This window comes from Corvus brachyrhynchos, unplaced genomic scaffold, assembly GCF_000691975.1.
Source record: "Corvus brachyrhynchos isolate BGI_N302 unplaced genomic scaffold, ASM69197v1 scaffold162, whole genome shotgun sequence".
Taxonomy (NCBI): domain Eukaryota; kingdom Metazoa; phylum Chordata; class Aves; order Passeriformes; family Corvidae; genus Corvus; species Corvus brachyrhynchos.
The window spans coordinates 5,588,749-5,610,786 of NW_008236696.1; the positions used below are offsets into that span (position 1 = coordinate 5,588,749).

Consider the following 22,038-nt stretch of genomic DNA (forward strand, 5'->3'; position numbering starts at 1 on the left):
ATGCCATTGGGGAGCTCCTTTACACCAACACAAGCAGTGCTGCTCCGCTGGGATGTGTGGCATGAAACAACCATGTAATGAGGCAGGTCAGGCACCCAGGGACTGTGTGAGCTGTGCAGCAGCTCCTTGTGCAAACAACCCACTCTGCAAGCCTCAATTTCTCAAAAGGAACAAAACACCTTACGGTAAACCTGCCAGCTCACTGCAGAACAACCAGGTCCATGCTAAAGTCCAACACATGAGCTGTACACCTGGGAAGTATCTCTGAAAACAAATCGGCAGCTGTGTCAGCTGCTTTACATATTTTCTTCCTAGCACTGCCAGTCAACAGCTCGTCTAGCAAAAAAGAAGAAACTCCAAACAATTCTGCTTTGCTCTTTTTCAGAAAAACAAACCCTCCCAAACCTCCACCCAAACTCTGTTTACACCAAACCTGCTGCAGTCCTGAATGGGAGCAATAAATGGAGTGAGTTAATGTGTTAGTGACAAATAACCCATTCAAACAATTCCAGCATAATTATAGGTTGGCTCTCCTGATGTAACATTGGGTACATCACTGCAGATATTACATTCACCTTATGAAAAGATTGCACAGAGGAGCTCTGTTGGTAACCCAAACAGCATTATGTATCATGAGTCTGTCAGCATCAGGAGTGCATGCACCCTGGCATTTGAAGTCCTGGTGTTTTAAGTGATAATCCAATGTACCAGACATCATTGATCTCTATATAAAAGGGGGCACCACTTTTCCTTTCAACTGGAGCTATTTTTCACTTCTCATTCTGAAGAGTTGTGTGCTGCTGCCCGCAAGTGGCTACACTGCACAGCAGCTCAATCTGCAGCACTCCGCGTCCCCAGAGAGAAAAATTGATCAATACTCCAACACTGCTTTTGTAAGAGGTCTCTAAGTGCTTCCACACGAGATGCTGCTCCTCTGGGTTTCAGAATTACTCTGAAGAAAACATGAAAGCCCCTACTGCAAATTCATAATCCCGACACAAACTGCAGCTGCAGCACGGAATTCAAATTAAATTCATTGGTGAGCTGCAAGCTGGTCTGTTGGCAAAGGTGGAATCTGGGATGTGGGGAAGGGACCTCAAAAACAGACCAAAACCTGGACGCTGAGGGAGCAGGAAAACCATATTAGAGAAGTACCAAATGGGGACAAGGAAGTGTCATGCTTGACAGGGATTCACACCTCCCAAGTGGGTCTGGGATGGCAGAGACCCTGAGCACTGCATCATCTGAGAAAGGTGGCAGTAATCAGAGAGTCTTGGGAGGGAAGACAAAGGCATTTGAAGGGTCAGACTTGCTGTGGTAGGTGGGCAGAGCCTAGGAGGTCTCCAGAGAAATGTCTGGATAGTGATGGTGAGTGCAGAGAACAGACTACATTTTCTATTTTTTGGGTACAGCCAAAAGACGTTGGATTTCTCGCAATTAATTTCTTCCAGGGGGATCTTGAATTGGCTTTGGCTCTTCTTGCACACAGGATGGAAGAAGTCTTTCATGCTGATCTGTAACCTTTATGGATCTCATCCCTCCTGGCAGCCCACAGGACCAGTCACGCTTCAGGCTGGCTTCAGAGTGGGCACTTCCTCAGCACAGCCCGTATCACATTCCTGGGACGGGGACTGGTGAGTGCATGTTGTAAGACAGGATTCATGAGCCATGGTGGATGTGAATGAACTTGATGTTCTTTTACTGCCTGGCTGGGTTTTGCAATTCGATCCTGTGCAGGATCAGAGAAATCCAGCCTGTGTCAAGAGGCAGTGACAGAAAGCCAGTCCCCCTGTCAACACCTGATGCATGCCGTGTCAAGACCTGACAGGACATCTGGCAGGGCTGTCCCCTCCTGGATGTCACTGCTCTAGGGCCATCTGAAGGTTGACAGCATGCTCCTGTTCCAAGTGTCACCCATCACTGTCCGTCCTGCATCACAGCACAATGCTGTCCCCTCACAGGACATCATCTCACAGAGTTCTGAGCACCAGCCTGGGGCTCTGTCCATTACACTCACTGATCTCCATTAGTGAGAACTTAAGCAACATGGCTTAAAAATGAGAAAGCAGACTGCTTGCTTCTGTCAAGTCAAGCCACTTCCTCTGGGGCCAAGAAGGACTGACAGGCTGGGAAGGACTGGCAGCCCCAGGGATGAAAATGCCTAGGTCTGAGCAGGAGGAAGAGGAGAAGTGATGTCCTCTGGTCTCACCCTCGTGACCGCAGAGGCAGTGACAGCCCCACTCCTCCACAGAGCCACTGGGACTATCAAGTGCCATTGGATACCTAGCTATTATAGCAGGGGTTGGAAGGGCAGGGTGAGCAGCTGGCTGCTCAGCACCTCTTTTGCTCTCAGTCCAAGATTTCCAAGACTTCCAAGGTTCCACTGAGTTCAGTCCACCCAAAGTGCCCGGCACCCAGGGTGCAAGAGTGAAGCGGTTAAGTGCTGTGCCCATGAATGTTCCTGCAAGCAGGCAGGTAACAGAAAACTGACAGGAGCAGCAACATTTCCTTGGAAGGGTTTTATCATTTTAAAGGGAACAAATTCCAATTGATTGCCCTTGTAAGAGCCTGCATGGTACTTGCACTTCTAGCCTAAGCAATAGAAATTTTAATTGCTCTGGTAATTACACTTTCAGCAATGCTGCAGTCCTTTGTTCTCCAAGTGGGAGACCAATATCCGCTGTTCTCCGGTGGCCCCGTCTGGCTGCAGCTTGGAACAGCATTTGCCACTTGGAGGGGAAGGGACATTCCTTCAGTGATCACGGTGACACCGAGGCTTGACATGCACAGCCTGGCTCACACAGGTCTCTGGGGCACTGGGCACACTCCCCAGGTCAGAATGGGTTCCTGCCAGCCACAACCATCTCCTGCTCACACCTTCCTCCTGTTAAAGCTGCTGCTCAAGAGCTTCACACACCTGCACTCCTGCTATAAGTCTTTCCCTGGAGTAGGCCTCAGGTCTGACGCTTTGCTGAGGGCACTGAGCTCTGGGGTGCACATTTCCAGTCTTTCCCATTCATGATCTTGCAGTGTTGTCACCAGTATTTCTTCTCTGGGCTACAAATGGTTCCAAAATACAGTGTAGACACCAAGGTTATGTTGCTTTAGCTTCTGGCTGCATCTTTAGGAGGCAGAAGAGCTGTTACCCCCTGAGTCCTCATGGGTACTGTCAAAGCCTGACTACACTTGGAAGAACACAAGCCCTACAAGTTACCCTGGAAAATTACTATAAGGAGAAACTATTGTGACATGTGCCTCATTGCTGTATGGATTAACTGTATCAGATTAACCCTACGACAGGCCCAGTGCTTGAGAAGAACAGCTTCTGCTTGGCTGAGCAGGAGCCACATCTGGTGCTTCCCAACACTATCCAAATTTAAAGTTCTTGTTGCCAACAAAGCTGCAGCACATGGGAGCTCCTACAAAATCACCCAGGGTACAACCAGAACCAAGCACACGTTCGGCTCAAGGGCATTTTACCTGCAAGAATGCGTCAGCCGTAGCACAGACCTTCACGCTTCAGTTCACCAGCCAAGGACTGTCAGAAGTGCTGGGTGGCACACACAGCATTTAGGGGGATGAGCATGTGTGCAAACTTAGCGAGGCTCCCCCTGGGAAATGGGATTGGTCAAGCAAGCTATAAAATACAAAGTAGGGGGGCCTGCATGGAGGTGTAGTTGCTGTTTGGGTCTGCCAGGCACACGCAAAGTCTGGGTTTACTTGCAATTACACTCATTCTGCCCACGCTGTATTTTTCCAAGCTGTGATCCCAGCTGGCATGGCCCAGGGTGGCTCAGCTCCCATGCTTGCCAGGAACACAGGACACAGCCATACATCTCTCCATCAACAGCTGCTGACATGACACAGCTACTTTGTCACACACTGAGCCTCTCACAGCTAAAAGCAAGGTTTCCAAGCAGAATTGCTACTGGCTTTAGCACTTAAAATAGCTCCACTCGTGTCCTTGGAGTTTCCTCAAACAATGGCAGAAAACACCCACTGGAGCCTGGGGAGAGGAGGGTCTGTGGCAGAAAAACCACAGCTGCTGATTTTTGAGATATACACCACACAATTAGAAACACTGGTCTATAAACATCCTTAACAAAGCCCAGCAGGTCTGGGGGGTTTCTTTTCCTCGCTGTCCATTGTGTGCCACTGCCTTTAAAACCCTCAAAAAACAAATGCTCTTTCCTTGTTGATTTTATGCTTTGGCACTGAAGTGCACGTTGCCCTGTGAACTTGGTGGTGCTGGAGGTACCAACTCTGCTCATACAAGGCTCTGGGCCTGGGATACTTGGGATGGGACCACGTACCACGTGCTAATCACCCACCCACAGGCAGGAAGGAGTCTGCCACAAATGATCTCCCTTCTTATTTAAATACTAAGATTTCTCAGCTAAGACAGTGGTCTGTGCATTTGCAGACATCCCTCTTCCTTTCTGGGACTGCTCTTGTTGGTGTTTCTGAGCAGATCTAATTACAGACTGTTCTGTTCATTGACAATTTCATATACTCTCCTTTTTTAGGTTAACTTGAATAACTGGCAAGAAGCAGAACTACAAGGGTGGAGTAACAGGCCATGGATTTATGACATGCTGGTATTCAGGGCGAACACAGAAATCTCCTGAACTCTGCTGCTGCTGTCAATTTGATAATGAGAATGTGATTTGAAATAAAAACATCTTGGGTGCCAGTTCACTACAGCAGCTAGTAAAAATAGGCAGAATACCTAGAAATAGAGGACTCTGTGCTCCAAACACATCCAAAGCTTGAATATCATATAGTATCTTACAAAAACAGAGCACGTGGCTGCACTGGGGCTATGGTACCATAAAGGCCACTCAGTGAACCCATGCATGAGCTTTAGCAGAGCGAATGGGGTGCTGTGTGGGTCTAGCTAAGCTCAGGTGAGGGCTCTCATTTCAAGTGCTCTGCAGCTGTTGGATGCTTTCCCGCAGGCCATGCTCCCAGAGTCACCCCAGCACCAACAGTCCAGGGTGTGAGTTGCAAACACCCCTGCGCAAAGCCTGGGTGAGCTCTGTCAGAGCCTGAGGTACCCAAGAGCAGGACTTTTAAACGAATAAAAGCAGCTTTTAAAGCTAGAGCAAAAAAGGGGGCTGCAGGGCGTCGTGCATTTTAAAGAATCTAGCCTTTACAGGAGCTGTTCCCAGTTTCAGGTCAAGCCTGAGGCCTTATTTAATCTACTTTTAAGTGGTACAAGCAGTTGTGATCCCTTTGCCAGAAGGCAGGGCAGTCTCCTTTCACTGCACCTTCCCCTGTTTGCTTCGTTTGCTGTGTGTAATCTTCCACAACACTTACTTGTTGCTGTCCCGGTACTGATAAATATAACAGCCCTGAGGCATCCCACTCTCCTGGTCCAAGGTAAACGAGAGCTTCATCTGCACAGAGGAGAAGGGGTGTGGGACAATGAAAAGAGAGAGAGAGAAAAAAAAAAGCAACATTTTAGGCTTTCAGTCATTACAGCAACTTCAAGCGAGGCTTGTGGGAGAAAGCTTAACTCACCAAGGCTGACACGCAAACACCATGGCCTGGAACATACTGTGGGGTTCCAAACCTCAGGGAAAAGTCACATGCGTTGCAGAAACCTCTTGCTTTTTCCACCGTTTGTTACTATAAAGTGTTCGTGGTTCCTCTGAAATGCACGGGTCGTAACAGCTCACCCCTCCAAACCCACCCACACACACCACCCCTCACCAAAGCGATTGCGGTTCCCCTCAGACACTAAAGAAATGAGTTTCTCCATCGGCAGCTGTAGTTCCCACGAGTCTTTCTCTGAAAACTTTCCCGGTTCCATCTCATTCCTCCAGTGCATTAGAACAGAGGAGAAACCACAGAGGGAAAGGTGACAGATTTTTCCTTCTGTGCAGAGTTATTAAAGAGCTGTTAGAAGGGTTTGCAGTTTGGATCCGCCTCCGGCAGCAGGCTATGATGGGACCTGGAAGCTGCTTTCGTTGCAGCTCCAAGAAGGCATTCGGCAAGGGTTTTCAGATTTCAAACACGGCTCGTTTTATTTAAGGGGGAAAAATTAATCCTCTTTCAACAAGCAGCAGAATGGTTCTGTAGGGAGACTTTTTTGCTGAAAATGTCTTCAGTGATTTTATACACTAAACGGCCTAGAAAACAGCACAGAACTGAGTTCTGCAACAGCCCTACACATCCAAGCAGCCCCTCATTACCCTGGGGGAGGCTGCTGGCCCCCAGGTCAGTGTCTCACCAGCTCTCACAGCCATGAGGTGTAGCCCCTGGGCTCAGCAAAAGAGCTGCAGACCCTGACCAGGGGCCAGTAGGCTGGGTAAGAAGGGCAGCATCCTTTAGAGGAGGTAGCTGCCAGTCTTCATGCACTTTTTTGGGGTCACAGAGATTACTATCAGCAGGGCTGTTGCCAGTGCTGGATTGTGCAGGACTCTTGAAATGGTCTGGAAAGATCACCACAAGGGCTAAAAGTCAAAGGAGGTTTGTTATGATGAGCCCAACCTTTCTGAACAAGGAAAGGAGGAGAGAGCAGTGTTGAGCCACTGTGTTTGATCACAGACTCCTCTCCTCTGGGCTCCAAGAAAATTGCTAGCTTAAATTAATGACTTATTCAGGAACGAACACAGAATTAAAACATCTTTCTCCCATAGGCTGTAAAGAAACCCTGCATGCTGAATCACTAGATGATGCACTGATTTTCCCTTCTGTAAAGAGTAGCAAAGTCATACACTGTGCTCTCACTGACCCAACTAAAACTGCATGCCATGAAATCATTGAAAAATTCACCATCTTGAATATTGAGTTAATAACCAAGTACTAGAGTGAGGCCAAATTCAGCTGAGCTCCCTTGACTTCTACACTCCTAGCAGTGTAAGCCATTCTGAAACACAAGCTCATGCAACACCACATAACATGAGTGTCCACAGTACACAGATCACAGTTCATACCACTGTCAGGACAGTGACCTCTTAACACTCTCCACAGCTCCCCTTCCTGCAAGCCTTGACCTTGCACCAGCTTAGCAGATCACTCAGATCCACTCTGGAGACCTGCCCATGGCAGGACTAACAGGGCTGGCTGGGGATGCTTCTTCTGGCCAAGATCCATGAAGCCTGGCTGTGGATCTGGCCTCTCCAGATGCTATGATGGCACTTGGCAGCTACCCCATGGGAGCAGGAGGTCAGCAACAAACAAAGGAACCTCCCCAAGGGAGACAAGGGATCACCTTGCTGGCCATATGTGCTCCATAAGCAGAGTACTTCCATGTGAGCTGCCCTGGTTTGGGGAACTGAAGGAAGAACTGGGAACTGCTTAAAGCCATTTTTTCTGGGCCAGGTTTTCCAAAGCTTTACTGCTAGAATATCAGGAAGCACCTCTGAGGCCAAAGGGACAGCAGTTATCTCAGACACAGATCCACCAGATCCTTTTCTTTGTGGAAAAGGCACCGCACCACAGAATCAGTGGAGACGAAGCACAAAAGAAAGTGCAAAATTTGACAAAATTGTGGCTTTGGCGACTTTCAACAATAATTTTGATCAGGACAAACTCAGGAGTGCCTGAACCTCTTGTTTGCAGCTCTCAGCTGTGCAGACTTTGGGGTTGCACTAACTGAGCATCTCTGGTTATAGCTCACCTGGGCTCTGCATCCCCAGCACAGCTTGAGGGTGGAGCCACCTCTGTGTAAGGACACAAGTCCAGGGGGAGGGAAGAAAGGAAGGAAGGAAGGAAGGCAAAAGGCTGGGAAGGAAAACAGCCTTGTTTGGACAGGCTGCCAGGGAAAGCCTTGGGGCAGTCAGGTATGGGAAGGTGACCTTTCCACTATCTGGGGGGATGAGGTCCCATGGAACCTGCCAACCCAAAAAGGAAAGATCACAGTTCCCAAAGATAATGGGTTTTCAACTTTCTGTTATTTTAATCTTTCTTTGTCTGCTCATGGTATTCCAGACAAATAAAACACACCCTGCTTGGCAGGCTCAGCCATGTCTGCATCATCCACCAGTGCCAGAAAGGCCTGGATAAGGGGGACTATACATGGCTTGACCATCTGGGTCAATGCTGTCAGGCAAGAGGATGTTGCCATCACCCCCAGTGACAAGAGGACCACACTCAGAGAAAGGTCAGGGTCAGGCTGTCACATAGAGAGATGTGTAACTAAAGGTCTGTCCCAGCAACCAAAGCTCGAGGCAGCCATGCTGTCACTGATTCACAACCCATGCTCTTCTGCAGATCTGCCCTGCTGATGCACCTGTCATGGTCAGCCAGGAGGGGGAAGAGGGGACCTGTGCTTGTCACCAGGAGTCCTTACAGACCCCGAATGAACAGTCAAGCTCTGACTGTGCAGCCACCGCAATGATCTGGCTGCCTTTGCTTGTTTGGTGGCATTTGGCCTCTGCAGGGAGCACAAAACCCTCAGGCAAAACCCATCACGGGGGTGGAAAGAGAGCAGGTAAGGCAGCTAGGGAAGGACTCGCTGTGCAGGAAGCACACTGGGAATGCAGAGACTGTAAGCTTCCTACTAAGCTTAACAAGGTCATCCATACCCACTCGACATCTTGCAGTTGGGTCCTCTCTGCCGCTGGAGCCTCAGGAGAGCTCCACTGACCAGACACTGTCACTTCTGCACAGCCCTGCTCACTGCAGAGGTACTCATGCTTCCCAGCAGCTCAGTGTTTTGGAATGTCAGCACAGATTTTTCCTCTCATGCTGAAGCTATGAAGTGGCTGGTGGCACCAACTTCCAAGAACAGAACTCAAGTGTCTTTTCCCAGCTCTCTGCACCCCTACAGCGCTGCTTCTCTCCGGTCCTATCTTCTCCAGTAGATGCCCTTTCCTTTTGCCTTCATTCACTACACACAAAACCTCTGGTTACTTCTGAATTACAGAAGGCTGCAGGGCAAGGCTGGGACAGATGTCAGGAGCTGATCAACCACTTCATCATTCTTTTATCTGACTTCTGCTGCAGCAATGTCACGAGACATCCTGCATACATCCTCCTGCATACACAAAGCCCTACAAAACAAGCAGCCTTTTGCAATCACCCCTCTGGCAGAGCTTTAACTCTTCAGCAATTTGACAACACTGCTCCAACACCACATTGCTGCTTTGAAGCTCCTTTTTGTGTGTGTCAGTGTTCCTTGTCAGAAGGAGCTTGCTGTAAAGCCAGTAAACAAACTAATACCACAGCACAGGAAAAGGCACTGCTCCCCAAAATACTGCATTTTATGCCTGCAGGGGCAATGAGGGACCAAACTCTCTTAGAGAAATGCAAGCGCAGAGTGACTCCCATCACAAGGGGGGTTCATCAGCTCAAGGGATCTTTGCCATTAAACATATGAAATAATTTCAAGACACTGCTGGGCTTCCCTGGGAGAGGAGGGGGAGAGAAAATTTCCCAGCGCTGAACTGCGGTGTGATTTGGCTTGCACTGCCCCCTTTGGTTGTGTAGCCCTGGAGCTCACAAGCTAATAAAGATCCCTTTCCACTTCAATGGCTCTGCACATAAAGAAGCATTCGGCATGGTGTGTGCATGAACTCAATGGGAACGGGAGCTGGAACGCAGCCATGCTGAGAACAGAGTGCTGCCTACCAGGAGAGCCCCATCAATAATTGAGATGTCAGAGGCACAGGGAGGTGTGTGAATAAGAGCTGTCAAAAGGAGTAATTTGGATCTCTTTGGATACAGTGATGGATAGGCTCACTCGTCACCAGACACAACTGCAATACGCCTGAACAGAAGAGGAGCAGAGCACTGAAATTCAAAGGGACTGGGGCAGGTTGCTTGATGGGCAGGATGCTGTTGACTCCATGGATGGGAGTACCTCATTTAAGGCACCAAGCAGGTGTGAGCACACTATCCTGTGACTGGTCAATGGAGCAAGAGAATGTACTCACAGCACACAGAAGCACTCACAGATCCTTGGTGAGGTTTGGTGGCACGTACTGCAAGCTCAAGGTGAAGGTAATGCTACCTCCTTGAGGAAAGCCACCTCAAGAACAGCCATCTCCTGAGCCCACAGCACTGAGGACTGTGTGCACGTAACACTTGTTTGTACAATTACTCCGCTCTTTGGATTAGTGACATACTCCTGCTCTATTCCTACATCCTTAAATCCAGCAGAGGATGCAGTTGGCTGACAGTGGGATGCTCCTTGTTTCCCCATCTGTCAGACACTGACACACTTCATCTGCACCCAAAGCTCCCACCCCACCCTCAGCAGAGGTGAGCAGACACTAAACCAGTGCACGAACATGAGACACCAGAGAAGCAGAAGCAGCAGCTGCCCCTCAGTGCACTGACAGCTCTGTGCTGCCTGAGCCCTCTGGGGACCCCGTGCCCTGCTCAGGCAGAGAGGCCTTGGTGGGGATGTTGGGGAAGCTCCCTACATTTTGGGGCTTCTTCCACCAAGGCTAAAAACCAGATTTTCAGAAAGAGAGAACAATGCTTCACATTGTCATGGACCTCCAGACTTGCCTGGGCTTCAGTGCAGCCAGCAGCCATCCTCATTTTAAAGAATGTTTTAGATCTGCAGCAGTCAGGGGCTCGGTCATGTGATAAAGCCTGGTAGCTCCAACAAGGAGAGAGCATGAGGAGCACTCTTCTGGCTGCTGAAAAGCTGCCAGTCCCTATATTGACCTGATTGGGCAAATTCTGCATGCCCCTTGAGTAAATGGCTTGGCTTGGATCCTCTGTTCCCAGCCTTGGCTCTGAGCAGCAAACCTTCGTCATGAGATGAAAAGTTTTCTCTACACATGCACTGTGTCAGAGAGGTATTATCGGTTCAGCCGAGGAACCAGGTCACAGATTTGAGCTGTCCCAGTTGTAGGGCAATGTAAGGGCAGCCTCAGTTGGAATCGGTCAAGGCAATTCCACTGATGTGGGGGTTATTCAAGCAGAAAGAGTTCACCCAGGGCAAGGAGGCGAGGCAGAATACGAGCCTCCAAGACAAAAAACAGGGAACTGGATCTAAAGATCACACTGAAAACAGTCTCCTGAAAGGCAGGGCTTCTTTTTCACCCTGGGCACTTGTTCAGTTTTAACCCCACTTGCATGGAAGTCCAAAAAGACTGGTATCTGCTCCCTGTTGGAATAAAGGCTCCCCTCTCCAGCAGGCTCTAGAAAGCTTTTTAAGAATAAACTTAGTCATCAAGCAGGTTTTTATGCCTCGCCCAAACTTCGGTTTTGACCCGAAAAAGAAATAGTCCTGAAGTCCTGACACTCACTTTTAAAACCACAAAAAATGAGCCATGCTCCAGTAACGTAATCACAGAGTTTTCTGGCACCTCATCCCTTAAAAATACATCCATCTGCCTCCACGCAGGCCATCAAACTCAATCTTGTTCACAATGGATTTCCCAATTCCTGCGTGCTGGAAGGACTGCAGCAGTGCTGGCTGTGCTGGCTGGATGAGCCCTTACAGAAGCACAGGCTGCTAACCTCACAGCTGTGTTTTCACTTAAAGAAACTGCTCTAGAGACCAAAGCACTTCTTCCATGAGCTTTTCTATTTGTGCTGCAGCTCAAAATTGCTGGAGAAAGACCCTGGGTAGTGGATGAAGAACATGTGGTAAGGACAGGATGGGGGTAATAAAGGACAAACCAAAAGTCCTACAGTGGAAAAAAGAGGAAAGACAAGGAAACTTGCTACCAGCTCAACGAGTCACCTCTCACACTGGGTTGGAGCAGTCCTTTCCTTTTGGCTTTGTAGACAGCAAATGTTTGGCCAATCTCAGCACCTGATTATGGGACTGCTGTTGCTACTGGTTGGAAGCCATGAATTGCTCCTAAACTGGTACAATCACACCTATTGCCTCTTCAGTGAGGCTCCTTCTCCCCATCCCTAAGAGCACAATTTCCAGGTGAAGATTTAAATTCTCTAGGAGGCTCCCTAAAGCTGTCCCTGATGCCCCATGCCCTCAGCACATTAGCCAGCAAACTGTCTCTGCTAACAGGCTACAAGATCTATGCATGTGGCTAAAAACAATGTCAAATCAAACCCCAATCTAGCCTAGGAGAAGGAGCTGAAACTCATCTGGGGTGTTACTCTGGTCTGAATTCCTCTGCTTACTTTTATTTTAAAATCCTATCATTTAATTAGCTGCTGCCTGCATCATACAGCTGCATAAAACATGGGGAAAGCCAGTGAATTCCAGACATGGAAGATGGAAGAGAGAAGACAGCTCTTCTCCCTTAAATTAATCTGGAAACCCAAAGGTTCCCAGCCCAGGACCCAAAGCCACAATAAGCTATTACTAAATTATCCCACAGGCTGCAACAGCTCTTGCTCTCCAAACATCAGCCCTGGGATGCAGTGAGGGGGTCTCCCTGTCACAGAAGTGACGTCACCAGCACATATTCCCTGGCACAAAAGAGGGCTGCCCTGTTGATGACTAGTGGCCCCCAAAACCTCTGCTGTGGGTGGTCGGGCAGCACAGCAAAACCAGGAAGAAGTGTGGCTGGATCCTCTGCAAAGACAGGCAGATGCTGTCACCAAAATGGCAAGCTGGCATCCCACCCTTGGCTTTTATTTCACAGCCGCAAGTCAAAGCTGAAGAGCCTTTCTGGAAAGACAGGGCACGAGACAACTTTCACCACTTGGCAAAAATATAAACTGTAAATGAGTTTATTTTTAAGCATTCACACTTGCCTGCATCGGAGGTTTCGGAAGCAATCCACAAAGAAATGGATCCAGATTTATTTAGAAAGTAGAGCTGAATACTTCCGTTCGTTTCATAAACTGGATGAGCTCATTCTCTAGATGCACAATTAGGAAACCACAGAACTAAAACACAGATTATACAACTGCAAAGAGTTTAAATTTGTGGATTAAAAATACCCTCTTCAGAAGCTAACAAATTGTGACACTGCACCGCATGCCCTAGACCACTAGGGAACTGTCAGTGAAGTTAGAAGTATTTTCTACACACACACACCAACTTGAAAATAGAAGCAAAACATCCCTAGGAAATGCCACATAAAAAACTGTGACACTAACAAGACACATGCCAAGTTTCACTGCTTGGCTGTTTTATTTTCTGTTACTCAGAGCTTGTCTCCCAGACTCCCTTTAAAGCACTCCCAGCTCTTGCATGTCTCTCCGTCCCATCCATGCTCTGACAAAAGATGGTTTCGCTCATTTCACCCTGTGCAGTAACAAAACCCTCACAAGCTGGGCTTTGCCAGCCTCAATAGAGACATGAGACTTTGGGCTGCAGAAAAATCTTGCATTTTGAAAACTGATGACGACTACAGGCTTAGCAGGAAACAGTTAACAGGGGAGGAATTTCATCCTGCCCAGCCCCAACGGTCTCTTCTTTACCTGAGAGATATGGAAATTCACTTGGGAAAACAGGAATTTGGGAGAGGATGATCAAGACTCTAGTAAGAAGGTAGATTACAATCAGGAATTTGAAACAACCCCAGAGATTCCTGGGGAGGTAAGACTGCCCCTTCTCAAACAATTAAGAGTTGATGGCAAGTGAAGTTTCCCTGTCCATGAAGAACTTGGTGGCTGGAGGGCAGCACTCAGATCTCATGTACTTATCAGAGGATTAAAATTCCCTAGGAGAGATCAGAGGCCAACAGTCGGGGGCCAGGGAGCAGCACAGGGACCTCTAACTAGTGTGAACAGGAACAGGCAAGACCAGGGTCTGCTACATGAGAAGAGAGATGGGAAATGGAGCTGCTGACACTACAGTTCCAAAGGCCATAGGCACCTGCAGTTGGTGCAGAGTGTGGAGAAGGAGAGAATGACACCAGCAGCACCCACTGACACCCAGGACTGACACAGATCCTGCATCTCAGAATCTCTGGCTCATCACCAGGGGCTAGCAGAGCAGGAAATAAATCCCTTGCTCTGAAAATCTGGGAGCAAATAGACCAACCAAGTGAGTTAAAGTAACCACATGAAAAAAAGGAAATATTTCTCACCATTAACAAGGAGAGGAACTTTGGGGGTACAGCTGACATAAAACTCCCCCTAAGCTGACCAACGCCAGCAACCAAAGAAAGGGCATTTTTGAGCAGCCATGGCACCTGTAACCCATTGGTCAGTCACAGCCAGGAGCTGAGGGGTCTGTGGGACGAACACTAGCTTTGTCATAGGTTGGGTGGTATGAAGTCTGTATGTATGGCACCTTGATCTGACAGAGAACAACAAAGCCTGATCACAAAGGGATCCCGATGGCATTTCTGTCCCAAAATGGTATGTGAGAGCTTGAAAGAAAAGCAATTGGTGTGTTCCACATTTGCTTTAGATGAAAAGTGACACAACCAAGTAGAAACCCTCTCTAAACTCGCTGCTTGGTATGCTGATTAGGGAGTACTACAAGGTAACAGGTTATTATTCCCAACTGCTATTATTTCAGACACCTGACAGCCATGCCTGAAAACAGGTCTTAACTTACTGACCCCTGGTTTAAGCAGCCTGTAGTTTAACTTCATGCTTGGCCCTGCTATTTTGTGAGAGCCCATGGTCCGTAGAGAACAGCATTGCAGAAGTCAGCAGCTCCCAAAGAGAGGTCAGATCCAGCCCTTGATGGATGCACAGCTCTGCTGAGGCACACAGGACCACAAGGGAAACATGGTGGTGCCCCACAGGCAGTTTCTTTAAGGGGAAACAGATCAAGAACACCAGCAACACTGGATGAAAAGCAAGGGGACAAACAGCCCTTCCAAAGCACCACATGGTCTCTGAGAGCTGCCCCAGCCTCAGACCAGCAACAGAGCAGATGGCAGTGGTGACCTGGAGGAGGATGTGACACTGTGCTGTCTTCAAATGGCTCAAGTCACAGGGAAAGCCAAGGTAAGAGCCGTGGGTGCAGGTGTGTCTGGGGATGTGGCAGGAGGAAGAAAGGTTTGGTGTCTTTTACTCCACCTGACTATAGAACAACTTTCCCTCACCCCACAAGCCCTGGAGGATGCTGATACACATTTTACAAATCAGCCTATTTTGTGTTTTCCCTATGACTATTTTGTGCCTTCCTGTAATGTGTCCAGTCTTTATCACTGCTATTGGGAGGATACAACGAACTGAGGGCAGATCAAACACAGCAAATCCTATTTTCTTAAGTTTGTTAATGCAAACTGCTTCCCCTGCTAAGCCACTAATGGAGCTGTGAGAATCCAGCAGCCTAGATTAATTCAGCACCCAGGTACTGCCTCATGCCCGGAGGGATTTCCGTAGAGTCGCACTGGAAGACAGATGAAAGCTTGTAATACCCTCCATACAAGAGATAAACCCATTAAAATATGAACAGCCCCTGTGCTGACACGGTAAGAGCTCTGCCAGGTAACAAGAGAGATCACAACAGTATTTCTAGGTTTAGTTATATCTGCAACCCATTAAACTGGGACTATGAAGAGCAGAATATCCTGATCACACCATGCTGATCTCAGTTTGACAGACACACCATTCTCCCCATCCCTTGGGGTGCTGCTGTGAAATACCTGGCAGTCCTGAAGTCCAGGCCTAGTGCTGCTGACTCAAGCTTTGCTTAGTCTCTGGGGACAACCTGGACTTTCTTGCAGCTTGTTACAACCTGCCAGGACTGCAGGCAGCTGCGCCATGTCCTTGGCCAAACCTTTTCCCCCGATACTGTTACAGCATGGGGATGGGAAGACATCTCCTGCTGTACACACTCAGCCCGTCACCTGCTGCAGAGCATCTTCTCTGAATGCTGCATGCCATAAAACACCACTCCACATCCCACCATGGCAGTACTGGCTCCCTCCTCCCTGGGCCCAGGTCGGCTGTGTGACTTTCCCTGACTTCACCAAAATCCCATGGCACGTCGAAGCACAGTTGCTCAGTGCATGAGTAGGAGACCCAAAGCTTTCCAAAGACATCCCTGACCATTCCCATGGACAGCAAAAGCTGCTGCTGTTAGCACAACTGCCAGGCTCCCTGGGGAAGGGACTGGTGCAGTTGAATTCTTCTGGCAGCAAACTGCTCCCACTCACATTTTCCTAGCGACTCCAGGCTCCTCTGTCACAGGAAAAGAAGGAAGCAGGAGTGGACAGTGGCCAGGAGACTTGGCCCAGAGAGCACAGACACCCTGGCAGCAGGACAGCCACCCTGCCCTCCAGCTAACCCATGGCCAGCTGTCCTCTGGCTCCAACACAGCTGCGTTTCAGCAGAGAAGCAATTTCTGCATGTAGGCACTTCAGAAAGGGCTCTGGCAAGGTTCACATTGAAAAGGTGTAAGTTCTATAGCATTTTTGTAGGGCCAAATTGATGTCAGAGCCCATGACGCTGCTGTGGATCCCTGGGTTGGAGTGTGGAGGTGGGATCAGGGAATCTTCTTCCAGCACTAATGCACAGCAGGCTGTTACAACCCTCTGTTCCGCACTGTGACTAAACATATGTAAGGGGCTCGACATGGTTTATGTTCAGCAGCTGTGGTTTCCAAGCAGTATTGTATTTCTTTAAAATGAAGATACATAATATTTTAAAACTATTTTTAAAACCAGCCACAAATCTGCAATCTTTTACGTCACCCCTCCTTCCTCCCATCAAGCCCAAAACATAGCACACAGTCAGAGAAGATCAGCAAGCTCATGTGTGAGAACTTGGCTGCAGGGATCTCATGTGTGCATGTGCACACCCACACATAGAGGGAAACTCAAAGCTCTAATTCAGGTACGATCTATGTTTAAGGTTTCAAAGACATCCAGGATATATCCCCCTGTTTAGAGCTATGGGTACCAGCACGCTGTATGTGGAGCAGGAGAATCTAAGAGCTGAACCAAAGCATGAGGTTGTTTATTCAACAATCTGCCTCAGCAAGCATAAGGTTTCCTGCCCCTGGGAGTTCAGCATACAAGCAACCTGATCCTGTATCATCTTAAGACCTCATCACAGCCTTCCCTTGCCAGGACTGCTCCCATCCACTCCTAAAGCAAGTCACAACAGAACTGAATCTCAAATTCCTGTTTTTAACATACCCCTCCACAAGGCAGCATCAGCTGGAGCAGGGAAATCTTACCAAAATCTTTAGAAATTATCCTTAAAAGACATTCTGCAAAGCCCAGCTCCCTAGAAATGCCTGTCTGCTGTGGAGCACAGCAGCTCTTGCAGAGCTCTCTGCGTTTTGCAGTAGTCTTGCATAAATCAGGCTTTCCGGTTTCCCAGCTTGATGGACTTGGGTCTTTGTTGGGTTAATTTTGTCCAGTCAGCTCTGGATTAGGAGTTGTCCATACCAAAGCAGTAAGTTTTAAAGGCAGAAACCAATACCATATTTTATAGAGACAGTCAAGTTCTTAAAATTATTTATTCCAACAATATTAAAAGGAGACGCACTGCTTTCTCAGTCATTTTTCCATTCGTAGTATTTTTACTTTTTTTTAAACCCATGAGCCTAATCCCTAATTTCTCTATGGAAAAGCTGGAAGGAAAAGATCACAGAGAAGAAGGATCAGCCTGCTAGAACATCCACTGTGCTCGCTCTGCCTTTGGAGAAGTTGCTGGGCTTATGCTTGAGATTATATTTTTAAATACTTTCTGAAAGTAAATAAATAAATAATAATATCTCCAGGCATCGGTATTAGCTTGTGAAGGAGACCCAGACAATGCAGAGGAGGCTAGAAAGGAGCCAGTAAATTCTAAGGGTGTAGAACAGGAGAGGGGATTAAGCCTGGTGATTAAATTAGGCGATGCATGAATACATTCCAATGCACAACATCACTCAAGCACTGGACAAAACATATGGCAACAATGGAGAGTGCTGCCCACGAGGTCACCTTTAATATGATTAGCCATGGACGCCTGAAAGGAGATCTCCCAAGTACCAGCACGGTAACCCTGCTTTGTGCAGCCTGGAGCAGCTCCCTGTGAAAGCCTTTGAGGCTCCCTGAACCCGCACAAACGGCTGCTGTGTGTTCAGGGATGTGCCCAAGTCCATTGAAAGCAGGACACACACAAAAAAAAAGAGCCTTGAGGCCGGGTGAGCGTGCCGAGAGTGGTTTTTGTTCCCCACTCACAGGGCACCGGTGGGAGCAGTCCCCAGGGTGTCCTGCCTGACAGCTGGGTCACCACACGGGCTCTCCTGTTCCGCTTGGACTTTTCAACTCCGCCATCCCGCATTCACCGGCACAGCTCCTCTCTTTGAAGGGGGAGAAAGCGCCTCATCCATCACTGACACGAAGGCAGTTAATTCACTTCTTTACAACTGGAAAGGCTTTTACTGTGAGCAGGAGGGAGTGCAGGAAGAGTAATGAAATCCAAAAGGGAGCCAAATGATGCTTTCCTCTGCTAGACGCCAGCGCTGGCAGTGCTTGCTGCTGGCACCGTCCGTGGTGGGTGAAAGGAGACTCTTTTGCGGTATGCCATTAGCTGCTTCCAAGGCCCCAGTTCATGTTTACCACAGCCACCGTGTTACTTCACTTGGTATTTTTTTCCAGTCCTGTTGATCGTACTGCAGAACTGACCGAGTCCGTTTGGAAGCCTTTCTCACAGAAAGCAGCAACAAATTGCTTTTTGAAAAGACTATTTTTTTTCCTTCTGTAAACCAAACCTCACGCTGCTTTCCATAAACCCAACCTAAAGCTGAAAACCACACTTAAAACTGAAGAGTAAAGGTCCCTGCTAGGCTTTGCCCACACTGGTGGGCTCAGCTGTGCCACTTGCCCATGGAAATGCCACAAGCCATAGGAGCATCCAGCTGTGCTGCCCAGACTGCACAAGAGGGCATTTCATACCCCGGCATTGCTCTGCAGCCCCAGCAAGCAAAACCCCATCACAACTGCAGCCAGCGGGTTGTCACAGGATCACAGAACATTCTGAGTTGGAAGGGACCCATAAGGATCACCAAGTCCAACTCTTATGTGAATGGCCCATAGGAGGATTGAACACACATTAGCACCATGCTCTGACCAACTGTCCTGTCAACTGTAACGGGAAGAAACACTCCATGACATCAAAGATAATCTCGTGTGAGTCACCCTGCATGACAACCTTGCTGTAATCAGGTGAGCCCTTCAGACTGAACTCTACCCCAGAGGACCTTGGCACACTCAGCTGAGTTCCTCACAAGGTTTCTGCAGGCTTCCAGCATTTCAAATTCCAGGCAATGACTAAACGGGGACACTTGAGGGACAGGCCCAACGGCAACTTCTTTCCCACACTTTGTATTGGTGGGCTCAGCTGTGCCACTTGCCCATGGAAATGCCACAAGCCATAGGAGCATCCAGCTGTGCTGCCCAGACTGCACAAGAGGGCATTTCATACCCCGGCATTGCTCTGCAGCCCCAGCAAGCAAAACCCCATCACAACTGCAGCCAGCGGGTTGTCACAGGATCACAGAACATTCTGAGTTGGAAGGGACCCATAAGGATCACCAAGTCCAACTCTTATGTGAATGGCCCATAGGAGGATTGAACACACATTAGCACCATGCTCTGACCAACTGTCCTGTCAACTGTAACGGGAAGAAACACTCCATGACATCAAAGATAATCTCGTGTGAGTCACCCTGCATGACAACCTTGCTGTAATCAGGTGAGCCCTTCAGACTGAACTCTACCCCAGAGGACCTTGGCACACTCAGCTGAGTTCCTCACAAGGTTTCTGCAGGCTTCCAGCATTTCAAATTCCAGGCAATGACTAAACGGGGACACTTGAGGGACAGGCCCAACGGCAACTTCTTTCCCACACTTTGTATCTGCGTGGCTGGGGATGAAAGTCATGGAGACAGCCCCAGGAGTGACTTGCTCTGGCTACACAGGTCCCAGCAGCTACAAAGGCTCAGTGACAAAGCAGCAACAAACACGGCACAGGACTGCTACCAGCTGAGCTCCTGCTACTGCCAGGAAAAGGAGAGGATCATCTCCTAAAGCCCTTTCCAGTTTTACATTTCTAGCATGCCATAATTGCAGAGCCTTGACACAGCACACGCCAGGCATTGCACTGTCACAGCTGACATTCAATAAGCTGGGAGATTCCTACCATCTCATACCATATAGTCACCTTGGGTCCTTCTAATAGATCTCTTAGACTCTCATGGAATCTGCCAACACTGAAGATCAAGCCAGTTTCTAATGAGACAAGGCAGACCATGCAGCTGCACACTAGTTCTAAAAACATTTGGGGCAACAGGTACATGAAAGAAGGTTTGGGGGTTTTTTTTTCTGACAAACAAAAAAGCCCTTCTCCAAACCCTTCCCTCTTCCACAATGAAAATTAATGAGGGTAGTGAGAAAAGCCTATGGTGGCACCCATTTCTTGGCCATTCAAGCTCTTTTCAGCAAATCTTCCTCCTCTGTACTGTGTTTTGTACCCATCACTGTGCAAACACTATGACAAAGGCTACTTGTGGCAAAACCACTGATCCTCAGTGCTGGCTCTAAAGCAAGCTACAGACAGTTTCCCTGAAGGGATGACACCCAGGTGATGTTACTTTGCCCAGCTGCTTGGGGGTTGGGGCCAGTCCTCTGTCCCCTGCAGAACTCAGCTGCAGGCGGCAGCTGTGAACTCTAAAGAAGGAAGGTCATCCAGGTCACTCCTGAGGAGTATCCATTTCTCCCTGCAAAGTGGGCACACAAGGGCAGGTTTGACACACCTCTGTCTGCTGGATTTCTTCATCCCAAGAAGAATGCACAACATCTTGTTGGTCCTGGCATGTGGAGACCAACTGGCTTCTGTGCTGGGCCTGGCCTGTGGAAACTCAGATACCATACTTCTGTCTGGCACCTCCCAGTGCTCTTGTCTGCTCCAGTCTTTATCTTAGAACTCCTGGGATTCTGAGCAATAGCACTCCTCCACCATGGAGAATCTCAGAGAGTTCAGTACTCTCTTGCACTCTTTCAAGGAAAGACACACCTGTTTGCTATCTCAGCTGGTTGCAACAGCACTGTGTTCATGGTCTTTAAACTGATTTCGAGGAACCTCTAAAAATGCTTGAGAATCTGAAAAGAGATGACCACACTGCAAAAGGGTTTCAAGGTTGGCCCCCTGGGTAAAGGATATTTGTCAGCAGCTCCCCCAGCTCATTTAACCACCTATATGTTGCCCACTGTCTTATTAAAGAAAAAAACAACTGAACAGCAAGGCAATGCGAGCACAGCATGCACTTTCAGTAATGTTTGAAAATAATAAAAAACAGAGAGCTGAAGTGAGAATTCAAAACCTCAAAGTAATTTCAACCGTACATACACGAGAAGGGAAAAGTTTATACATGATGCAACAGAAAAAATTACTCACTTTATGAAATGCCAAAGCCTGTTTTAGTTCATTTTATCTTCTATACCTGCTAAACACATCAATGACTGAGAAATCATTTAATAAATTGCATTTTTTCAAATCCCATTTTAGCTATGTAAGCATTTTATATCCCAGGATTGTGGGTCACGTTCTACTCTAACATGCTAATCAGAAATAAAGTGCTAGCTGGATCAAGGGGTTTGTTCCTCAGAAAAGCAAGGATAGTCTTGAGATTAAAACAGAGACCTTGAAATTGAGGTGAAACTACAACCCTAAAGTTAATGCAAAACCTCCTGCTGACTCATGGGACTGTGAATTTTTCAGCATTGCCATGAGACACCCAATAAGCAACAGCTCTGCAGCCCCCCAGTTCTGCAGGATCAGACATATCAAACCCATGACAGGGCAGGTTTACTTCAGCTGTCAAGGAAGGCACAAATTAAATTTTGTTGTATTCAGGCTAGGCTGGTTTTTTACAAAAAAAACCAAGCAAGAGTGACCGCTTGGTTAGTCTGTATTTCTGTGACAGAAAGAAGCTTTTCAAGCCCAGTTAAAGGAATTACCCACAAAAACCCCTCCACAGGGATTTTGCATGGCTGTTTTCTTCCAGATGTCTCAAGTTCCTCATGCCACTCGAGCCCAACAAACTCTTGAGGCTACGTCCTCACTGCCTCTTGCTTAGTTTTCAAGTGACCACAAATTTAATGGCAGCCCATCATAGATGGGCAATGGACTGTGGCCAGCTTGGCTGGTAACTAATGAGCAGAAATGCAAGGTACCAGCTATCAGATGAGATTCAAAATAGAAATATGTTTCCTTCAGAGGGCAAAGTTTAGTAGTGCTGGCAGGTTT

General features: G+C 48.1%; 1 protein-coding gene across 1 annotated transcript in view; it reads right to left on the reverse strand.

The window, feature by feature from the left end:
• The window catches only part of DIS3L2 (DIS3 like 3'-5' exoribonuclease 2), a 184,125-nt gene that overhangs the window by 32,653 nt on the left and 129,434 nt on the right, over positions 1-22,038 (reverse strand). The window contains exon 12 of the mRNA XM_017727008.1: positions 5,320-5,399. Within this exon, the coding sequence (XP_017582497.1) occupies positions 5,320-5,399 (80 nt within the window). The remainder of the gene's footprint in view (positions 1-5,319; positions 5,400-22,038) is intronic.